Source organism: Chiroxiphia lanceolata, chromosome 6 (assembly GCF_009829145.1).
Source record: "Chiroxiphia lanceolata isolate bChiLan1 chromosome 6, bChiLan1.pri, whole genome shotgun sequence".
NCBI classification, from domain to species: domain Eukaryota; kingdom Metazoa; phylum Chordata; class Aves; order Passeriformes; family Pipridae; genus Chiroxiphia; species Chiroxiphia lanceolata.
In genome coordinates this window covers 8,211,696-8,231,292 of record NC_045642.1, presented here as the reverse complement: position 1 = coordinate 8,231,292, position 19,597 = coordinate 8,211,696, and the positions used below count along the sequence as shown (strand labels likewise).

The 19,597-nt window shown below is 39.7% G+C and overlaps 1 protein-coding gene across 4 annotated transcripts in view; it reads right to left on the bottom strand.

The window, feature by feature from the left end:
- QSER1 (glutamine and serine rich 1) overlaps positions 1–19,597 on the bottom strand; it is a 43,742-nt gene that overhangs the window by 17,808 nt on the left and 6,337 nt on the right. For 2 of the 4 annotated variants that reach the window (XM_032690531.1, XM_032690532.1), the window contains exons 2-4: positions 9,580–9,689; positions 8,211–8,375; positions 1,232–4,939 (exon numbers count right to left, since the gene is read on the bottom strand). In XM_032690531.1, coding sequence (XP_032546422.1) covers positions 1,232–4,939; positions 8,211–8,349 — 3,847 coding nt within the window. In that variant the 5' untranslated portion in view covers positions 8,350–8,375; positions 9,580–9,689. Of the gene's footprint in view, positions 1–1,231; positions 4,940–8,210; positions 8,376–9,579; positions 10,264–19,597 lie in introns of those variants that run through there. The other 2 variants (XM_032690533.1, XM_032690530.1) reach the window with 2 other exon arrangements.

The following is a 19,597-nucleotide window of genomic DNA, read 5'->3' as shown; positions in this document are numbered from 1 at the left end:
TTGCTTGTTTAAAATACATATTCAACTGAAAGACACAGGAGGAACTTCATCTTCTGTAACAGACTTTCCAAAATGCGTGAACTTAATAATTACATAGAATAATACAGAATAGTAATTAATATGAAGTATTGCTTAGCATATCGTGTATTCTGCAATATTCTCCCAGTATCTTAGGTCTGATTATTACAATTTACGTTCAGTTTTGCTATGTATTTTTCAGTAACTCACATCACTCCTAGATAAAACAAAAAATCTCCCTCTCTTCTTTAATCTAAAGAGGGAAACCATTACTTAATTCTATCTTGTTAAGAATCAGCCTATGGGTCACAGGTCCCTAGTCCTGAGAAAAGACAAAGGAATGTTTCATTTTCTCCCTGTAATTATTTTGGAAGACGATGGTATTTCTCCTGAATTAGTACAGTTATGGGATTGGCTGGATAGTTTCTAATTGCTTACCAGAGGAAAAAATAAACTTGACTGAGAAGGTCTATCTAGGCAAAAACATGTTGTATGTTGAAAATACTTCAAAACAAACAGATGTAACACAAATGAAACTGAAAAGTGTGTGGAAAACTACCTATTACTGTGAACAGTGGCTGCTGTCTGCCTCTCCCTGCCCAAAACAATCCTTCCCAGATTTTGTTCTTTTGCTAGCAATGTATTATCAACTATGGCTGAAATCAAACTCAAATGACTCCCACCTTGGACAAGCCCAGTCAAACCAGTGCTCAGTTTACAAGTGCAAAAGTTGTTTTATAAACATATTTTGTGCAACGTTATCATCACAGAAAGTGCATGTTTAACTCTACCTAGGAAGAGCTTAATGCCTGCTGATGCCAACTATTAATATGTTCTCTTGCTTGAGTTTTTTAAAAATAGGTTTAGAACCTCTGACATGACGGTTTGTTGAGGTTTCCAGATGAAAAATCATATTTAGCATTCTAAGCCAGAAATGAGGATAACATATGCATTATTCCAACTCCAGGCTAAAATAACTTTTTGGCATTAGAAGAATCCTACTTAAGTAACATGAAAAATTTTATTTACATATTTTCTACTTGTGGAAAACACTAGTTCAGTCCATAGTTTTTGAACAAAACTCTTAATTACGGCCAAAACCAAAACAAATCAAAACCTTTACCTGAAGACAGCTAAAATTTTTCATTTTTTCCCCCCCCCCATCAGCTACAGAAATCTCCTTCAACATACACACTTGTAGTAACCATTTTACCTGATTTGATCTTTCTATCAGATGTGTCATCCAGGGCTGACAATGCAGTAGAGATGCTCTTCTGAAGATCGTGGTTACCACCCACGGAATCATCTTCATCAGAAGAAAATGAAGGCAACGTTTCTAAATTTTTCTTAAGTTCTTCATCAGCTTTTTTGGTCGGACTTTCTCCACTAACCTCAGGAGCTACAGGTGGTGCTGCTGCTGCTGGCTGAGGCTTTGCAGAGGACTGTAGGCAAGGGGCACGAACTATTTGTGTAACTGGTCGCCTAGTCCTGTTTGGCATTCGCACAGCTGGAGTGGAAAACTGTTGCCTAGGCCCCGACTTTAGAAAGTCTAAAAAAGATGCAATAAATCCTGTTTTGACTTCAGGCTGTTTTTCTTCAACTTCTTTAATTTTTTGCCTCATTCTTTCCTGATGTTGGTAAGTATCATAACAACTTTCAGAAACAGGAGAGGAGTACGTGAAGCATGAGTCATTTCCTCTTGAATTTTGACGTTTACACTGCCCGCTTCTTTTCACCTGTTTCTGAATTGCACTGTCGTCTTCTGCAGCATTTTTGTTTTGGCTTTTTCCTTTGCTTTTTTTCTTCTGAAGGTTCCCTTGAGCTAAATCTTGGCATTCTTCTTCAGTTCTATTAATGGCTCCATCTCCGCTTTGGGGCACAGATAGCGGCTGCAACGGAACCTTTGACTGGTTACCAGCTAATGTACCATCATCACCACCCACATTAAAATCATTCTCTGAAGCAGCACTTTCTTCACTCAGGCTCCTACCACTTGAAACGAACTCTGTGTCTCTTGCATTCAGTGTACCATCAACAGAAGCATCATTATCTTCTTCAGATTCGTGACTGATGCTGGATTGTTTCTTAACTCGAACGGCCCCTTGTTCCTGCTCTTCCTGACCAGGACCAAGGGTGGGAGAGGTCATTCTTGTTGGTGCATTTTGATCAGAAGTTTCAATGTGCTGTTGATCCAGGTTCACAGTTTTTGTCTGTATTGCTGACACTGGTGTAAGATTTAGAGTAATCTGGCCCCCATTCAGAGAAATATTATTTCTGCTTGCTGGCTTCCCAACTACAGTAGGTGAGGCACTGAAAACAGAAGACACATGTCTTACATCCAGTGATCGGAACTGTGCTTTAGACTCCTCACTATTTTCAACAGTCTGGATTTCCTCTTCATTAGAAGCTGATTTGGCAAAGTCAGACGGAGTCACTCCACAGGCTGCTGCTGTTGCTGCTAAGATGTCATCCACATTGGATAATATATTCCTCTCATCACTGAGAAGTATAGATTCTGGGAAACATATTGAACTAAGAGAAACAAATTGATTTTTTGAATCATGTTGATTTGTCTGAGTAAAATGATCTTTTGCTGTCAGATGTTGCTGTAGTGGTTTTGCAGACTCAGAAATGTCCATTTTCATTACTTCTGAATTCTGACTATGAAGCTGCTGCTGAGAATGACCCCCGTTACTTTGAATGATATGACCATCCATCTGAAGGAACGGATGTGTCACCTGTTGAGGACTCTGTATTCTTTGCACTTGCGGCGACGCCTTTGCCTGTCCCAAACCCGACTGCAGTATCGACTGGTGAAGGATCTGCAAGTCACAGGTTGACTCCAGCAGTACCTGTGCACTGGGCAGACACAGCTGATGGCCGTGCCTTAGAGCGTGAGACTGGACCTGCGGTGGAGTACTGATGACTTGGCCCTGCTGTTCTGGAGTCTTACTTTCATGTACCTTATGCATCAGAGAATGCTGTTGGTTCAGCTCCTTGGCGCTCACAGTCACTTGGGTCGTTCGCATTAAATTCGCCGTCTTTTTCATGTCGTGGCTCAGGCTGGTGATATGGCCAATGTGTTGGGAAAGCTGCTCCACAGAACTGACCATTCTTTCATCTTTTTTTGTTCCCTGAAGAGTAAGTCCAACAACTTGATCTTCAAGGCGAGAGTTACTTCTGATCACGCTTTGAGAGTATCTGTCATTTGCTTTTGAGACCCTATATGTTGCATCCTGAGCATTGATTTCCTCCTCAGTTAGGCTTTGAGTGGAAGGTTCAAGAGCAGCTTGTTGTTGCAATGCCTGCATCTCCTGCATTGACAACTCCTCCTCCTGTTTGGATGAGGCGTACAGGTTAGAGTCAGACTTCCTCTTAACGTAGGCCTTTGTTTCTGAGGAAGGCCTGCTGTTCTGCAGCGTCTGTGAATGAGCTGGGGATGCAAAAGGAGACTGGACAGATGGCAAAAACTTTTGAGACTGTGGAGAGGAGGATTCTTGCGACTGAGAGTTCTGAGAAGAATGTAAAGAAATATAGCTTTGATTAGGACTCGAGGCTGGAAGAGTTTGTACCCGAGGAGAGGCATTAAAGGAAAGAGAAGGTGATGTTAATGTTAAAGACTGCCCTGAAGAATAGCTTTCTGAAGGACTAACGGCTGATAAAACTTGTGATTGAGATGAAAAATTAACTTGGGACTGGGTAACTGGAGATAAACCCTGAGAGTGACTAGAAGAGTAGCTCTGAGACTGGCTGACTGAAGCCAGTTCCCTCAATTGCCCAGAGTAGTTCTCATTTGGAACTGAGGTCAACACCTGTTCCTCTGAGGAGTAACTTAGAGTCTGACTATCAGAAGTAATAGTTTGGGATTGCCCAGAAAAAGTCAATGTTTTATACAGTGAGGGCAGCTTCTCAACCTTGCTGGATGAGAAATCCTGCGAGTGACTGACAGGTGGCACATGCTGAGCCTGGCAGGAAACATAGTTTTGGGACTGACTGACTGACAAGAGGCTCGGGAGCTGTGCTGTAGAATAGATCTGTGCTTGGCCTGTAATGACAGAACTCTGGTTTTGTGCAGTTTTGGCATAGCTTTGTGTCTGCACAGTGGGAGCTACACTTTGAGGTTTGGGGGTCTTTGTCGACCCCGGAGGCTGCTTCATGGAACAGTTTTTCGCTTTTGCTGTGGAAGCAGATGGAAAACCAGGCGACGGAATCGCAGATGTGTACGACTGAGCAAGTTCCACCGTGACTTGAGGAGTCTTCTGCTGTGGTCCTCCATTGCTCACCTGAGTAACATCTCCAACCGGACTGCAGGATAACGCCGAGTGCCTGGAGGTATCCTGAAAATTAACTCCACTGGTACTCGTCAAATAGCTGTGTAAGGAATGCTGGGAAACAGTCAGTTGAGGCTGAACAGACTGAGTGCTTGAAGGCCGCTGATGGTGTTTAATGACACTACATTCTCGCTGAAGCGCTCTGTCGATCGACGCGGTGGAACCGGTAAAGGCAGACGTGCTGTACGCCTGAGACACCTGCTGGGCTCCTCCAAGGGTCGAAGGCAACAAACTAAACTGAGGTTGCAAGAGATGGGGCGCGGATTCTTGAGCGGAGCGATATGTTGATGACTGGGGTGGGATGCTGGTACTTAACACAGAACCGCCCAGGCGCTCGAATGTCAAAGCGGTGGGGACAGTGCCTTGCGAGGTTTTAATCTGTAATAAAGGATCATGGGTAGTTAAGAGACCGTTTGATGTAGCACTGAAAGTAGTATCTTGAAGAGTAAGAGAAGGGGTAGTAGCAAAGTTTCTACTGCTGAAAGTGTTGGGATGCTGATACGCTGATAAAGCAGATGTTGGTGGAAATGTTCCAGAGGTTGGCAAAGCTCCAGTAACAAACAGTTCTGTGGCTGTTGAGGAATGCATACCTGGAAAAAACAAAAACAAGAAGGAAAAAAGAGCATAAGGGAGCTTTACAAGTTACAGCATTCTGCATTTCTGAAAGTCATTTCACTGTAAGCTCTTACAGCGTTTACAAATATAACGTTCTTCAGAATCACCACCCTTTAAACTAAAAAACCTTGCTAAGTGAGGCACTTATTGTGGGCAATTTTTAAAATGGAAATGCAGGTTTTTCTAAGAATTCCAAACTCTACACCTGCAGTGAATTGCCGGAGGGAAAACCTCATATCCTTAAGGTGCAGATTGTTTATAAAAAAAATCGTACAAGATTAATTCTGCTTTGAAACTGGAGGTTCTTTATTAGTTTTTATTTCAGTTTAAGAAGTTCACAGTGAACTATCAAAAGCCCCGAACACATTCAATATACAGTAAAAAGGTAAAATTACACCTTACCAATTGCAATATAGACACAGTTAAAGGAGCAATCCCATCTCCTGCATTTACCCTCACCAGTACTTTTATAACTCACTTTACGGGAAACATTTCAGAGCTTAGAGTGAAATAGCTAATGGTCTATACACTTTGCATTTAATTTTCTTAAAGGAGTGTTTTGACTTTCAATACAAGCAATAAATATGATTTGTATGCTTTCCAAAGTGAGAGTCCAAAATATCCATAGACAGCAACTATGTGCACAGTGCAACAGCAACCATCCGACTGAAAAGTATAATATTACTTATTTGCATCCAGCCATGGGTATGACATCCTGGCTCAAACAGGATTTCTCAACAGAATATACCACTCCAGCTGAAACAGGAGTGTGAAATTCCCTTGCAAGCTTTCAGGCTCACACCAGTGATCCATATCATTCAGAGCTTTTCACCCAGTAACTTGCAGGTATTGGTGAAGTTTGTGTACTATTTCCAAAGTCTATGAAAAAAAAAAGTGAAGACGACAAGTTTATTCCCAGAGAGACTTAAAATTCTTGTAAAGGAATGAATTTTCACTGGGAAATTTACTCGGGTATGCAAATCAGACAAAAATAAAATCTCTGGTATAATTTGACTTTTTTCAATTCTTCTCTCATACTTAAAACAGATTTTAGCTTTGGATCATCTAAGAATAAATAAAAAAACTCAGCAAATGAAGCTTGTTTTGAAAAAAACCCTTCAGTTAAAAAAAGTATTTAATTTTAAAATACATTAAGTTCTCTTAAACTGGTTGCAACTTAATCATACAATTGCTTTTGAAGGTTCAGGTGAAGCTGAGAAATAAATTCTTTGTTTCTCCCTTTCAGTTCAAGACAACTGATATGAAGAGATGTGATAGTGAAGGAATGCCAAGGTATTTTTCATTAGTCAACAATAAGGTCTTTCTGAGCAAGAAGGCATAAACAGTGTTTTAATGCACTTTTTTTCCGCTCTTCTAGAAAACTGCAACATCACGTACAGCTGGGTTCTCTTTCACTAACACAAGGGTAGGGCCATCCAGAAGCAGCAAAGAACAGGAAGAATTTATACCTATTTTAACTGCAAACGTTAGTTTCTCATCTAATCTGTATTTTCTCTTTCTCTTCCATAAATCAAGACTCTTCCTACTACACAGGTAATTTCTTAAACCAGACAAGAACTGGTCACAAAAGCACTAATATAGAACTGCTAGGTTTTATATTTTTACTTTTGTTGAGGGGCAGGCAAAAGGTATGGCAAAGGTAGTAAATTTTGTGCACAGACACACCTCCACTACCCTAAGAAATCAAAACACTGATAACACAACTCACAGACCAAAGGAACACTTGGTGGGACAGTGTAACACACTGTTCCTCCCTTTCCCCCAAAATCAACAGTCGAAGGGTTTGGAGAAAACCCCCGAAGTAAGAAACCTTTCCAAAGAAAGGTCACCTTGAAGAGCAAAGAGCTCTTGTTTTCCTTCATCAAAAAAAAGTCTGTACAAGACAAAGCTCTCAGAAGACATATGGGGGGATCGAGGGTTACAGAAAAGCAGCAAAAGTATTAAAAAGACAACAGAAAGCTCAGGTAATATTGAAAAATGGGCTTACTGATAAGTTCTTAGTAATGAGTACTGAGAAGTCTCTCAATCACTGGTACCAATATCAAACCCGACCCACAGCATGTGTCCCCATTCTTCACAATTCACTGCTAGGCAGCTGCAATGGAGAAAATGCTAGGACGAAGAGAGAAAAAGGTTTCTTCCCAGCTGACATTCTGGTGTGAGGATGGGTCATCACAACTCTAAACACCACTGATTTATAGTAAGATTTTTGGCAGATTAACAGTGAGCGTCTTCGTCTGTGCTGCCACGTTTCTGCTTTTGTCACTGGTGAGTAAAAAGCCACATTCTCTATCCTCAGCTTTTCTGAGTAGCTCTTCACAGAATGCAGCTGCACGTTACACTTAACAGAACGAGTGCAAACTGTCAACAAAAAGGACTGTTCCACTCTTCCTACCTTGTGCCTCCTCCCCAGATCAGAACAATCATACAGCTGCACTGAGACACGGATCAGCTTGCTGATACAGAGGAAAACCATCCCACCAAAGGAAAAAAAAAAAAAAAAACCACTCAAACATTTTCTGTCAGCAGTGAATAGACCTGATTCACTGCACAGCTGCACAATCGCTCCACAAGATTAACCATAACTTGAAGCAACCCATAGATGCAGTTGCAACACTTATCTTGGTGTGACTGCCTATAGTGAGCTCCAAATATGCAGTTTCCTGCTCTGCACAGAAGGCCTGACAGATGGGGGAGGTTTATAGAAGGCAGTCAGTCTGCCAGAAGAGATGGTACGTTTGTTTAGCTGCAGATTAGATCACTTATTGCTGTGTGACATGCGTCTCAGACCTTCTTGAGAACACCTTGCCCATTACTTCTGTGTACAAAGGGGCCAAAGTTACCCAACAGGCTTTTAGTAGTAATATCACAGAAGAACTGGCATAGGGAACAGAGCTTGAGAATGAAAGATCAGCTAGGATGTACAGGTAGTGTACCTGAACATGCTTATGATGATACTGAGACTAATCCCAAACAAAGTTGGGAGAATAAATTTGACTCTTTAGACATCCTATGTATCTAAACTCCTTCTAAACAATCAGAACTTCTGCTCATATAATTCTTCTGCTAATATAATTTCACTGATTTTGGTATTCTTAAATATCGAGGTGTAAAAGGGGTAGAAAACATGCAGCCTTTTCAGTCAGTCAGAGAATTTTTGTTTCAAATTCTCCCAAACATTCAATATAATCATGACAAAGTTTTATTTCAAGAGGAAATTTTCACCTGTCTGCCAGGAAGGAGCCCTGAATTGTGGTAAAAGGGTAGATCCTGAAGAGACTGCTTGAGCAGTACGAGACTCGATAGCAGAGAGAAAATTCATAACTGAAGAAGTTTCCTTAGTGTTACTTCCAGCACTGTGCATACTGGTATCAAATATTCCTGAAAGACCTGGATGATGGTGGAGGCAAATGAAACAAAACAGACAATTCAGATGAAATTCCAAAAAGCTCAATCAAATAAAAAGGATATGCATTCATAATTCACAAAAAAAGGAAATACGTTATGAAACATTAGCATTGTTACTAAAGTACATTGATTTTTCTGGCTTTAACTCTTATACACTGCTACAATTGTAAATTGGAGCTATTAAATGTATGTCAAATATCATGCTTAAAACAGTATTTAGGTACACCCATAAAATTCTCCCTTCATCTGAAGATTCACTGTTCTATTTTCACATTCAGAATTCCTCCTGAAATGGGTTCAGCTTCTCTGTATCATCCTTTGTGCCCTTTGGGCAGGTTGTAGCAGTTTGGACATCTCTGTAGGACTGGGCACATGAAAAGGAGTTTTGGTTGCATTCCACAAACACCATTATGTGTTTCCCACTGCTCAGACCTTTCAATAGCAGGGGGTTCAATGGAAAGCACTGGAGAGATCCAGAGCTGTGAGCAACTGAGATTATGTCCAGACTGCAGTTCTGACCCTCCCTTGTCCTGATCGAGGACCTGGCCAAGGGACTCCAGACTCCAGCCAGCACATGACCTCAAACATTTTTCTTTAAAACCGGGTTGCAAAGCGAGTGTGAAAGGTCTTCTCCTGTCATGGAAACAGGGTATCATCAGGTTCAGGATCAAAGAGAGATCCTGATGCAGATGTAACACAGCCTACCCTACTGACACATTTAAAATAAATTGTAATGTTCTCCCAGCACTGTCTCAGTTTGCACATGGAAGCACCAGCAGTAGCAAGTTCCAACTCGCATCAGGTTTGCTGCTTGCTCTGGTCTAGAACTGGCAGGATTGCTGCTGCTGGCTTTGAGGCATGTCTAATGTTTGGCCCTCATGCATAGGTCCAATCCTGAAAAGCTGCATTTTAAAGAACAAATGCAGTTTCTTCAAAAGCCAACAAGTTACTAAGCCTACCCTCCCTCTTATATTTTCCTTATTACTTATGAGGTTTTGATAAAAGCTAACAACTGTTAACTTTTTGCCACAAAGTCACGTTTTCTAATACCACTTGCTACCACCTGCAGGACAAACTCCCTCTGATTATAAAATCCATCAACTTGAATTTAAATTACTTAAGAGTTGGTTTTTTTTTTTTTTCTCTGTAGCTATTTAAGCAGTATTCTCATGACATGGAGAGTTACCAGTAGGATGTTGTGCAGCAGAGTATCCAGGAAGCTGATGAGAAGCTGTGTATGTCTGTCTGTGAAGGTCTGTTTCTGAATGTGATGAATGTCCTCCTCCATAGCTTAAGCTAAGGGAGAAATGAAACATTATTAACAAAAATACACAGCTACAGAAACAAAGAGCAATTATGAAATTCCAATCGCAAGCCAAAAGGTTGCAGAAATAAAGGAGAGAGGTAGTTGTGCCACGATATCACTAAAAATGTTAAGCAGATAAAAAAGTATGATGAAACCTGGGGAGAGGAGAAAAAAAAACAACCAACCTTAGAGAAAGCAAAGCTGACCATGGAAAAGTTTATAATGGACTAGGTCAGAAAGACACAGGTCTTCCTAGTTCAACTGTAAGAAACACTGGCTGGCCACCTTTTGTAATGATTTACTGATATAAAGTCTGCAAAGGAGATGACTACAAATACAAGCCCAGTCTAGCACTTCCACTTCTAACTCCATTAAAACTTACAGGACCTCATTTAATTCAAAGTCTGGAATGACTAGGAAGCTGTGGGAGCAACAGTCTTTTAAAGACTTTGGTACTTTTGTGACAATTTAACAAAGTTGACAGTGAAAGCACTACAAAGTGACAAATCCATCCTCAGCCCTCTTAGCATTAAATGTAAGTTAATGATTCACAGCTTTTATTTAACATTTTTAAATGAGTCATCTAAATTAACGTGATGTTTCAATCAGGCTTAATGGAAGCAAACTGAAAACATACAGTGTCAGGGTCCGTGCAAAAGCAACAATGCAGAAAATAGATAAATGCAATTTTAACACTGAGTAAGATTAGGGACTTCCCAAAAATCCTAATGATTTCCAACTTAGAAAGTAGAAAAGAGAGGGAGATGCAAAGCAAACCCCTTTCAAGCTTCCAGAGACTCAGGTCTGTATAGCACCTGTCAAATGGGAAAAGATGAAGGCCAGCATGACCAAGTTACCATTTATCTTCCTCTCTTCTTGTTTTCTGGATGTTGAGTTTATAGGTAGTTGCTACTTACTCCAGGGCACATGTGAGATCGCTTTAAGTTCAAAATTCAACTGTAAACAAATGCCAAAATAACCCAAACGACGAAACCCACAGCCCTCCCTGCTGCCTGCTGTAAGGGAGACTTCCCTTATCCTCTTTCATCCCCTGGGATGAGGGGGCAGTCACTCTGCATCAGGGAAAAACTGCACACTTGATGCCAGGAATCGTGACATCATGGGAAACTTTTTATAGAAGACACCAAATAATACAAAAATTGGCAACACTGCTGGATTTGCTCCGTTTTCATTAAGATGACAAGAGGAGGCAGATGAGCCTCCAAGAGCACTGCGACCTCCACACGTTCTGAACTAGCAAGAGCCTGTCTGAGCAGGACTTCCCTGCCTTGAGATGCACAGGCAGGGGATGCATTTTCCACTTCGGCAACGCTCTGCAGTCAACGTGCCAGGCTAAAGCACAGGCCTAAAGAACGAACCAAAAATCCTTTGGAAAAACAAAGAACCTCAGCCCCTGCTTTTCTCGGCGGCACTCATTGTCTAGCACTTTTAACACCTTTCGCAGCAATCGCTGCGACTTAGAGAACTGCCAAGCCCCAAATTCAGAGTCAGCACATCCACGTGCTTGTGCTGTGGAGGACAGATCTTTGTGCAGCTCAACACTGGGCATCAGCAACTGGTTTCTGTGATATGCTGACTGCAATCTAACGATTTGCATCATTGCTGCATGACACCGTAGGTTATTTCTTTTATTTACGGCATTAAAAAGTTTTCATTATTTCCAGACAAGAAAAAAATCGCAGGGGTGTTCTGCATATAAAACATTATGCGTGTAATAAAGCCAATTTAAGTGCAAGTATTTTCACAAGGAAAAAGATCTAAAGTTAAGGTGGTTTGGGGGTTTTTGAGAAAACTTGCATAGCTAGGAAAAAGAAACAACATAAAACTTAGGAGATGTGAAGTTTTCTTCAGGTTTTTTTTTTTTTAATAAATAAAAATGCACTACATGAGAAAATAAGTTTCTAAACTGAACCATGGCAGCACACACAATGTTAACAAGAATTACCTTCACCAAAAGAAATGCTGATCTTGCAAAACCTTCCCCTGTACAACACAAATAGGTTTTACTTAGTTTTTCTTTCAAGTCCTCTTAAAGCATTTGCCTACATAAAAGCACGTGGTGCCAACTTCTCTTTCAGACATTTTAAAGGCAAACTCTGATGTCCTACTCCACATATCACTCATACATCAGGACACCTTCCTTTTCCCACTGGGGTATTTTCAGGCTGAGGGGCACATTTGGCATTGCAGGGGGGTACCAGGCAACCAGACCTAGACTTTGAGGCAAAAATCCTTTCAGATGAGGCGACATCCCAAAAAACCCAACACAGATTATATCAAGGAATATTGCATCATCCCTCCTCTCACCTTGTAACAGCAGAAGCTCATGAGGAAAAAGGTGGATTAATCACTGAAAATCAGGGAAACTGAAAAATTGATTTGGTGAGGGGGGTTTCTTCGGCTGTTTTTTTTTTTAATTTGTTTATTTGGGGGGGTTGTGTGTATGTGTGTTTTGTTGTTTAGGGTTTTTTTGATTTGAATCTTTTACTTATTCTGGTTGTTTGGTGAAGATTGTGATTAATTTTGCCCTCTTCACTCCTCTACAATAAACACCTTCGTTGTAAAGGGCAGGTACAGCACACACAAAGGCTACTAGACGGCCCAACACACACAAACCTGTAGACCAGAGGCAGAATGCTCGGAATGATAAAAGTAACTTGTAAAAGAAACTTGGACAAAGACTTTGTAACAAGAAAAAGACTCCGAAATTAACACTGGGATACAAAATAACCTCTAAATTTAGGAGCCCAGAAACATTGTTAATTACCAGAACCTCAACATTCCAGTTCTGATGAGCATTTTGAGAACACTCAAAAGTATGTGATGGTTGGTTGTTTTTTTTAATGCAAACTCCACAGTTAATGCAACCGCAACCTCAAAAATGAATCTGTCTTTCAATAAAAACTTTGTATTTATTTGAGCAGTTAATTGTTTATTGTATAATTACTGGTTGCTGGAATGTAGATTCTTATCTCAAAAAGCCTTGCATATATGCCTGCAGTTTACATAAGCTTATCCTAAACAAGCACGGCAATCTGAAAGATTACTGCCTTAGGGTTTCTTTTTATAAAATTTATCTTTTAAACAGACCAATTTATACAGCATGTAATTTGAATATCAAAAATACATTCACCATGATAAATAACCTTGTGGCTATCCAGCCCTTTGTACTCTTGTTTCAAAGTTTGCCAGAAGTCCTCGTTTGTACTGAAATTTCAGATCAGTTACTGAAGAGACATTCCCATTACTCAGTACTTTGTTTGTTATCACTATTTGCTACACAGTGTTCCAAAAACACTTGGCCCTTATCACTGATTATCACACTGATTCCCACTTTTACTGTCATAGTTAACTGCACAATGGAGTGATTAGTGCTAGAAAATAACACCAATTCCACATACAAATTTAGAAAACAGTTCCCTGCAAAGTATTTTTCACCGAGAAGATCCATTCAATTTTAGTGGAATATTTAAGTGTCCTTTTAGAGCTGTCCCATAAAGAATCATCATTATTTGTCATTGCTGTAATGATGCAATCAAAACCAAAAACAAACAACTTATGACAATGAAAGTGAAATGACTCAAGTATTAATCTGGTTTTTTCAGCTGCATTAGCTGGGCTAATAGAAGACTGCTACCTCTGCAGTAAACTTGAGGGAAAAAAATGTGTAGTCTTTGCATTTCGTTGTTACTAAAATACCTCAACCTTGATTTACAACTCCTTTTTGTTAGCCCAGATTAAGTCATCCCAGAATCCACTCTTCATACATCTGTTTGTACTGCTATTCTTACAGTAATTTATTTTCAAAGCATTCTTCAATCTTAATAATTTCATATGAATTCAGGTTCCCATCTGCAAAAGGTTATTGGCTTACATTGCACTCACCACCTGCCAAGACAATTATCAGGTTTGCACTTTACACAAGTGATGGGTGCATTTCTCAATTTCAAACTCAGAATGGAAGTATCATTTTTACATGGAAACAAAATTTAGCTGCAATAAACACTAGACATACAAGTATTTTTTATTTCTTTCACTTCCTTCAAATAACCTCGCTCTCCTAGGAGAAACACAGAAACAAAACCACTTAAAACCAAGTATCTTAGTTCACTTAATAGTCAATACAAGAAGTATCATTACAAGGAAATGGGGCATTTTCATCTATCTATTTTATTTTCTAGATAATTCTTCATTACTGCTTCACGGTTTTTAAGGGTTTTGATTGTTATTTTGTTTTTGTGGGTTTGGGTTTTTCTTTTTCTTTTTTTTTTTGTTTGGTTTGGTGGGGTTATTTTAAGTTTAACAACAGCAATGATTCCAGTTCTAGGGAAACTTATAACGCCAGACCAGAACTCTTCAGGAGCAAAGGATACTTTCGGGTGCAATACCTTGTTCTTAGGCACTTGTAGCTCCTGCCTCTCATATAAAGGAAAACTGCTAAAGAAAACTCCACATTAAATCACAGAGCACTTTCAAAGTGTTCAAATGCCAAGCTGTGCTCCAAGTGGACACCTACAAGACAAGCAGTTGCACAGGAGATTCCGGACTCCGGGAGATCCCAGAGCTGCTCCTGCCACCTGAGAAGGGAACTCGGTGCCCCAACACTGGGCTCCCACTCAGGCTGACAAGTCTGAGACCAGAACAACTAAGCCCAAGAAAACAAAAAGGCAACAACCCAGCATGCACACAAGTGATCAGATTTGAGGTAGACCAGGGAACTTGATGTCATTTTTTGGCTGCCTGTTCTGCCTTACTGAAGACAAGAGCTCCTGTGAGATGACGGCTCTCTGTACAGCCCCCTTCTAATTAAATCACCAAAAAGGAGATTAAATAGAGCAGTGAGAGTTGGCAGGGAAGTATCTTAAAACTCACACCCTCCATTTTATCTTACTTGAGACATATATGTGAAATAGGGGAAACATTACTCGAATTTCCCTCTCTATCCCAAAGCTCAGACACCTGGAAAGGAGTCTCTCTCCAACCAGCTACTTCGCTGTGCAATAGCAAGTTCCAGTCAGAGACCAAAAGCAAAGCCATAAAAACGACAAATGTACTTCTGGATATTAAAAACACCATTTCCAATAAGAGATATAGAAACTGATACGCAGCCTACATCTCTTTCTGTCCACTATATTTGATTTTAAACATGTAAAATGCAGTTCTGGCTTCTATTACCTGTTGGCAGGTTTGTAGTTAGAATTATTTTATATACAGCATTTATTATTTTGCTTAAATACCTACCTTTATTAATTTGCCATTATTCAGTCATCTCGTGGAGAAAGAATGGAAGAGTATTACTCAGAAACATTCTTTGAATTTAATACAGATTAAATGGGGGGTAAATGGCCTTTCAGCTGCCCATTGTACCAGCAAGAGTTCACAGTTTGCTACATCAAACTAGAATGTAATTCAGCATCTGGGGTTCATCTGCAGCTCAGAATAAAATTAAAATTTAAAAGCAAAGCTACAGGTAGATAACTTGAATTCAAAAATGGGTTTATTCTTGTATTAAAAAAAAAAAAAAAGCCACAACTCTAAGAAGCAGCAACATAAAGGACAGAGGGAGTTGCCCAGGAAGAAAGTTGCTAAGCTAATTAAATTCAATACTGTTAGTAACACCAAATCACTCCTGACCAACACACTTCTGGAAGTTGAAAAGTGAGCCCTTAAAGACAGTAGAAAATGCTTCAGAAATACCAAAGGAAAAGAATGGAAAACAAACTCCTCAGCCCAGAGACTCGCTTCAGTGCAAAGTATTTTTTTAAATGTATACAAGATGTGATTTTTCACCTCTGTTTCCCAGACACATACTGGAGGGGAGGGGGAAGACACTGCAAGAACAAATTTTATTTGAAGCTTGAAAATGTTGGCAGGCTTAGGAAAAATAGGAAACCAGCCTACTCTCTGCATCTAATTTCCCTGATCCTCACATTAGATTACACAAGACAAAACAAACCTTAACGTTTGAAGATTCCACTTCCATTTACACAAAGAATATTTAACAGTCTAGAACAGTTATGGTGTCCAAGAGACAAAAGAAAAAACTAATTTGCTACTCGAAAAATAGAAGTCCACATCTGAGAAATTAGAAGCATCTCTAAAATTGATACATCTTAAAAGGTACATATGGCACTCTTTTAAGAACACCAACACAACTTCAGTATTTGCCTAGCCTGTTTTGGAATTATAACAAGAAATAAAGAGATGTCAATATGTATTATTAACTATCTAATAATGTTATTTTTCAAGATACGTGACTCTTGAAAAGATGGAAAATATAGAATCTGGTACTGAGGTATCTCAGTAAAACACACAAGAGGAGCATTTTATCAACAATCTCAACTGTCTGTTGGTTGTGCCACATTCTTCCCCTTTAATGCAATTACCCACTACCTATCTCGTGTAGAATATATCACATTATAACCTACCAAAGGCAATCACCCTTCACTCTTTCATTAAAGATGAAGCTATAATGATAATTTCCCACTTCAATTCAAATGCAGAGCCACCAAGAGCAGGGCTGAGACCGACACAGTGTGGACTGAAGGTTGCCTGGAGCTACTTTTGAGAGGAAACACTCATTACTTCCTTGCTTTCTAGGAGTGAAGATAAGGAGCTTCTAAGAAATCGATTTTGAGGTAGAAAATTACATGCAGGGAACTGCCTGAGTGAGCAAAAGTTCACGCTGTTCCTGTGATTCTTCACCTGAATACATGTCACATTTCAAAGGAAAAAAGAGATTTTATTGCTAAAAAGGTCCATCTCCCTTTTATCCCCACATTAATGTGTCTCAACTCCCTCTGCTTGAGCCTTTTAAAAATGAAAAGCCCAAAACTGCTTCAGGAAAGTCGAAATATTCTTACTGGTACTTCAATGCCTCAGTGCAAGTGCTGGCTTGTCTGATTAAGTAACCTGTGGAGTTCTTAATAACAAAGACAATATAATTCTGTTTTCAAAAAAAATCAGTTAAACTCTGTCTTGAAACCATGTATGTGAAAAGCAATATTCAGATAGAACTGAGCTATTTAGAGACTTCAACTTCAGTTACTATGGAGGGACTGGACAAACTACCTAATGTTCTTATTTTTTAAGGTATATACTCTAAATCAGCTTTTTGATGAGGTCATCTATGGCTGAAATGCAGGACATTTAACAAAATCATCTTTTTCTCTCCTTTTTCTTTTTTTTTTTAAAATCAGAATTGGCAAATACTTCAACCACTTCTCTTGGCTTTGACAAAAAAAAAAATCTTTGAAACAGAACCAAAGCAATTTTCTATCAGAAATTTTGCAGCTTATAAAAACTAACTGAAACTAAACTATCCTACAACAATGCCAGTTTTGAGCTCCTGATGCACTTTTTAAGATTTCAAGGTCTAGAGAGGAGCTTTCAGTGATTCTGCTCTGCATATTGGAACTTAACTTTGATATACTTTTTAACTCAGTATCATCACTCTCCACATGCAAACAGACACTGATAGGTCCACATATCCTCCCAACCAATATTATAAAGCAGTGTCAGAAATAATTTTAAGGCATTTGTTTGTCAAGCAATGTTTTGGGGATTTTTACATCTTCCCTGACAGTTTCTACTCTACCACTCCCTGCAAAAAAAAAAAGTATCCATTATGGTCTGAGTAGCTCACACCACAGAAAGCTCTGCAATCTTATTTTCTGGGCTTTTAAGACACTGGATTATTTTGTCACTACATTTATTTACCCTCTTCTCTTACCTTTCCTCCATGAAAGAACTTTTTCTTTACCCAGCACAGAGAGAATAGCTGTGATTTTTTAAATTAGCAAAACTTCACTCCTAGACCTTTAACTCACAATTTCAAAAGACTTTTGTAACAGACAGTAATGGAAATCTAACACTTTTTCTGCAATATGTGATGCTATTCTGCTGTCAAAAGCATACTTGGGAGATGTTCAAAACTCTTCTCTAGATCATTCCAGTATTAATGGCTGAGCACACAGCATAATCCTCTATTACCGTTGGCTGAGATACACACAAAAAGATTTCATTACTTTTAATAACAAAATTTTATTTCAAAATATAAAAATCATCAGAGCATTATCTCAAGATGTGGCCTGGCCACAGCAGTGTCTTATTAAAAATACAATTCATTTCAGCTATTGAAATGCTTCTCAACCCTCATCCTCCCACAGCTATTACAGCACCGTATTTTGTGGCAAGCTTGAGTCTTACCTTTAGGCTACTATTGGAATACTTGACATCCCATTCCTTAATAAACCCTTTATTTTCCAGTTATATGGGAAAAAACGGTGCTGAAGTTGAGATTTTCACCACTAAAGAGGTAAGGAGTGCAAATATGTGCTATATAGCCACAGAGTCACCTTTGGCAGCACATCTTTTCATGACCACATCCCCAAGCAGTTTACAGGGAGATAATCCACGAAATATCTTCTCCTTTAATCTAGGGAAACTAAGGCACAGCTACTAACCCACCCAGATTCACAGCCCTCCCCATCGAGTCTCAAACACTCAGTACTGAAATAAGAGTCAGTTTTTCAAGGTTTGGTGAAGTTAAATTTTCTAAGAGCTCGGTACCCAATATATTGGGCCACGTGAAGATCAGGGGCCACAGAACTGGAACAAAATAGAGGCATCTACTCACTGCCCACACCTGAGACCACAAACCTTGCTGTCCTTGATCATCCACACAGCCAAAAACTCAGGGCCATTAAATGTGCCCTAAGCCTCCCAGAACATCTATCTAGATATCTACAGGGTCTTCCCCACCCCACAACACACTACAAGGGCCAAGCAGCTCACATGAGCTCCTTCAGATTCAAAAACGAGGCACCCCTATGACTAACACCACTCCTACCCCAATTTAGGAGGTGTGCCCAGGAAAGATCCAACACATTAACAACACAGTTCATCATAAAATGCTGCAAAGAGTCCTTTACATTAAAGGAAACATCACAGGGTGTTATTATCTAATTTCGTGAGGAAAATTAGCACAGCCCTTGAATTTAGCTCTTACACCTCTTCATCCCAAAACAGGTTTAAATTTACATTTCTAACCTTGCAAAGAGGATCTTGGCTGCCACGTTGTCACCAGTCACTATTTAGCTGAAAATACCATGTGAACACGGCTGCTTCTGACAACTAAAAAAACTACACTGTTCAAAACTGTAGAAAAACAGTTACAGCTACATGGTATTTATTTTGAGATGGGAAAAACTCCATTATATGAATCAAATTCCTTGAATATGCCTCAGATATTGATTTAAGATTTCCTGATGATCATGCAGCTATCTAAACAAAAGCAAGTGTTGAGATCAAAACAGTATATACACACGCACGCACTAAAAAAATATCCTTTAATTGGTGAAAAATCTGTATTCCCTTAAAAAAAATTAACAAAATGGAGGTTTTTTGGAGGGGAAAAGATGAAAATCCCATCTCTTTCCAGTGGTGCTGGAGTATCAGTAACATCCAGGTCACCAGTGCCAGCAACTGAAGGTAGTTAACACATGGCTGTGCTGGGAGTCTGAAGAAGTTGGCTGTCTACAAAAACTCTTTGCACAGCAAATGAGCAAATGTTCACATTCAAGAAAAACTTATTAGAAATCCTATTCTTGGCAGACTCGGCAGAGAATAATGAAATGGGAGGAACAGAGGGATTGAAGGATTATTTACTGTCTAGCACTGGAATTTTTGACACGAAGACGAGAGAAAGTAAACAGGATGTGGTGTGAAGCACCGAGCTGCCATCTTTCTGAGAGGGATTTCCTGGTCAGAAAGAAGAGCACCACGGAACGTGCAGCACACACTGGTACATTCAGTGTCACCACAGAACACCCTCCCAGCTGCACACACACCACACGGGAGCTGCGGCCCTTTGTCT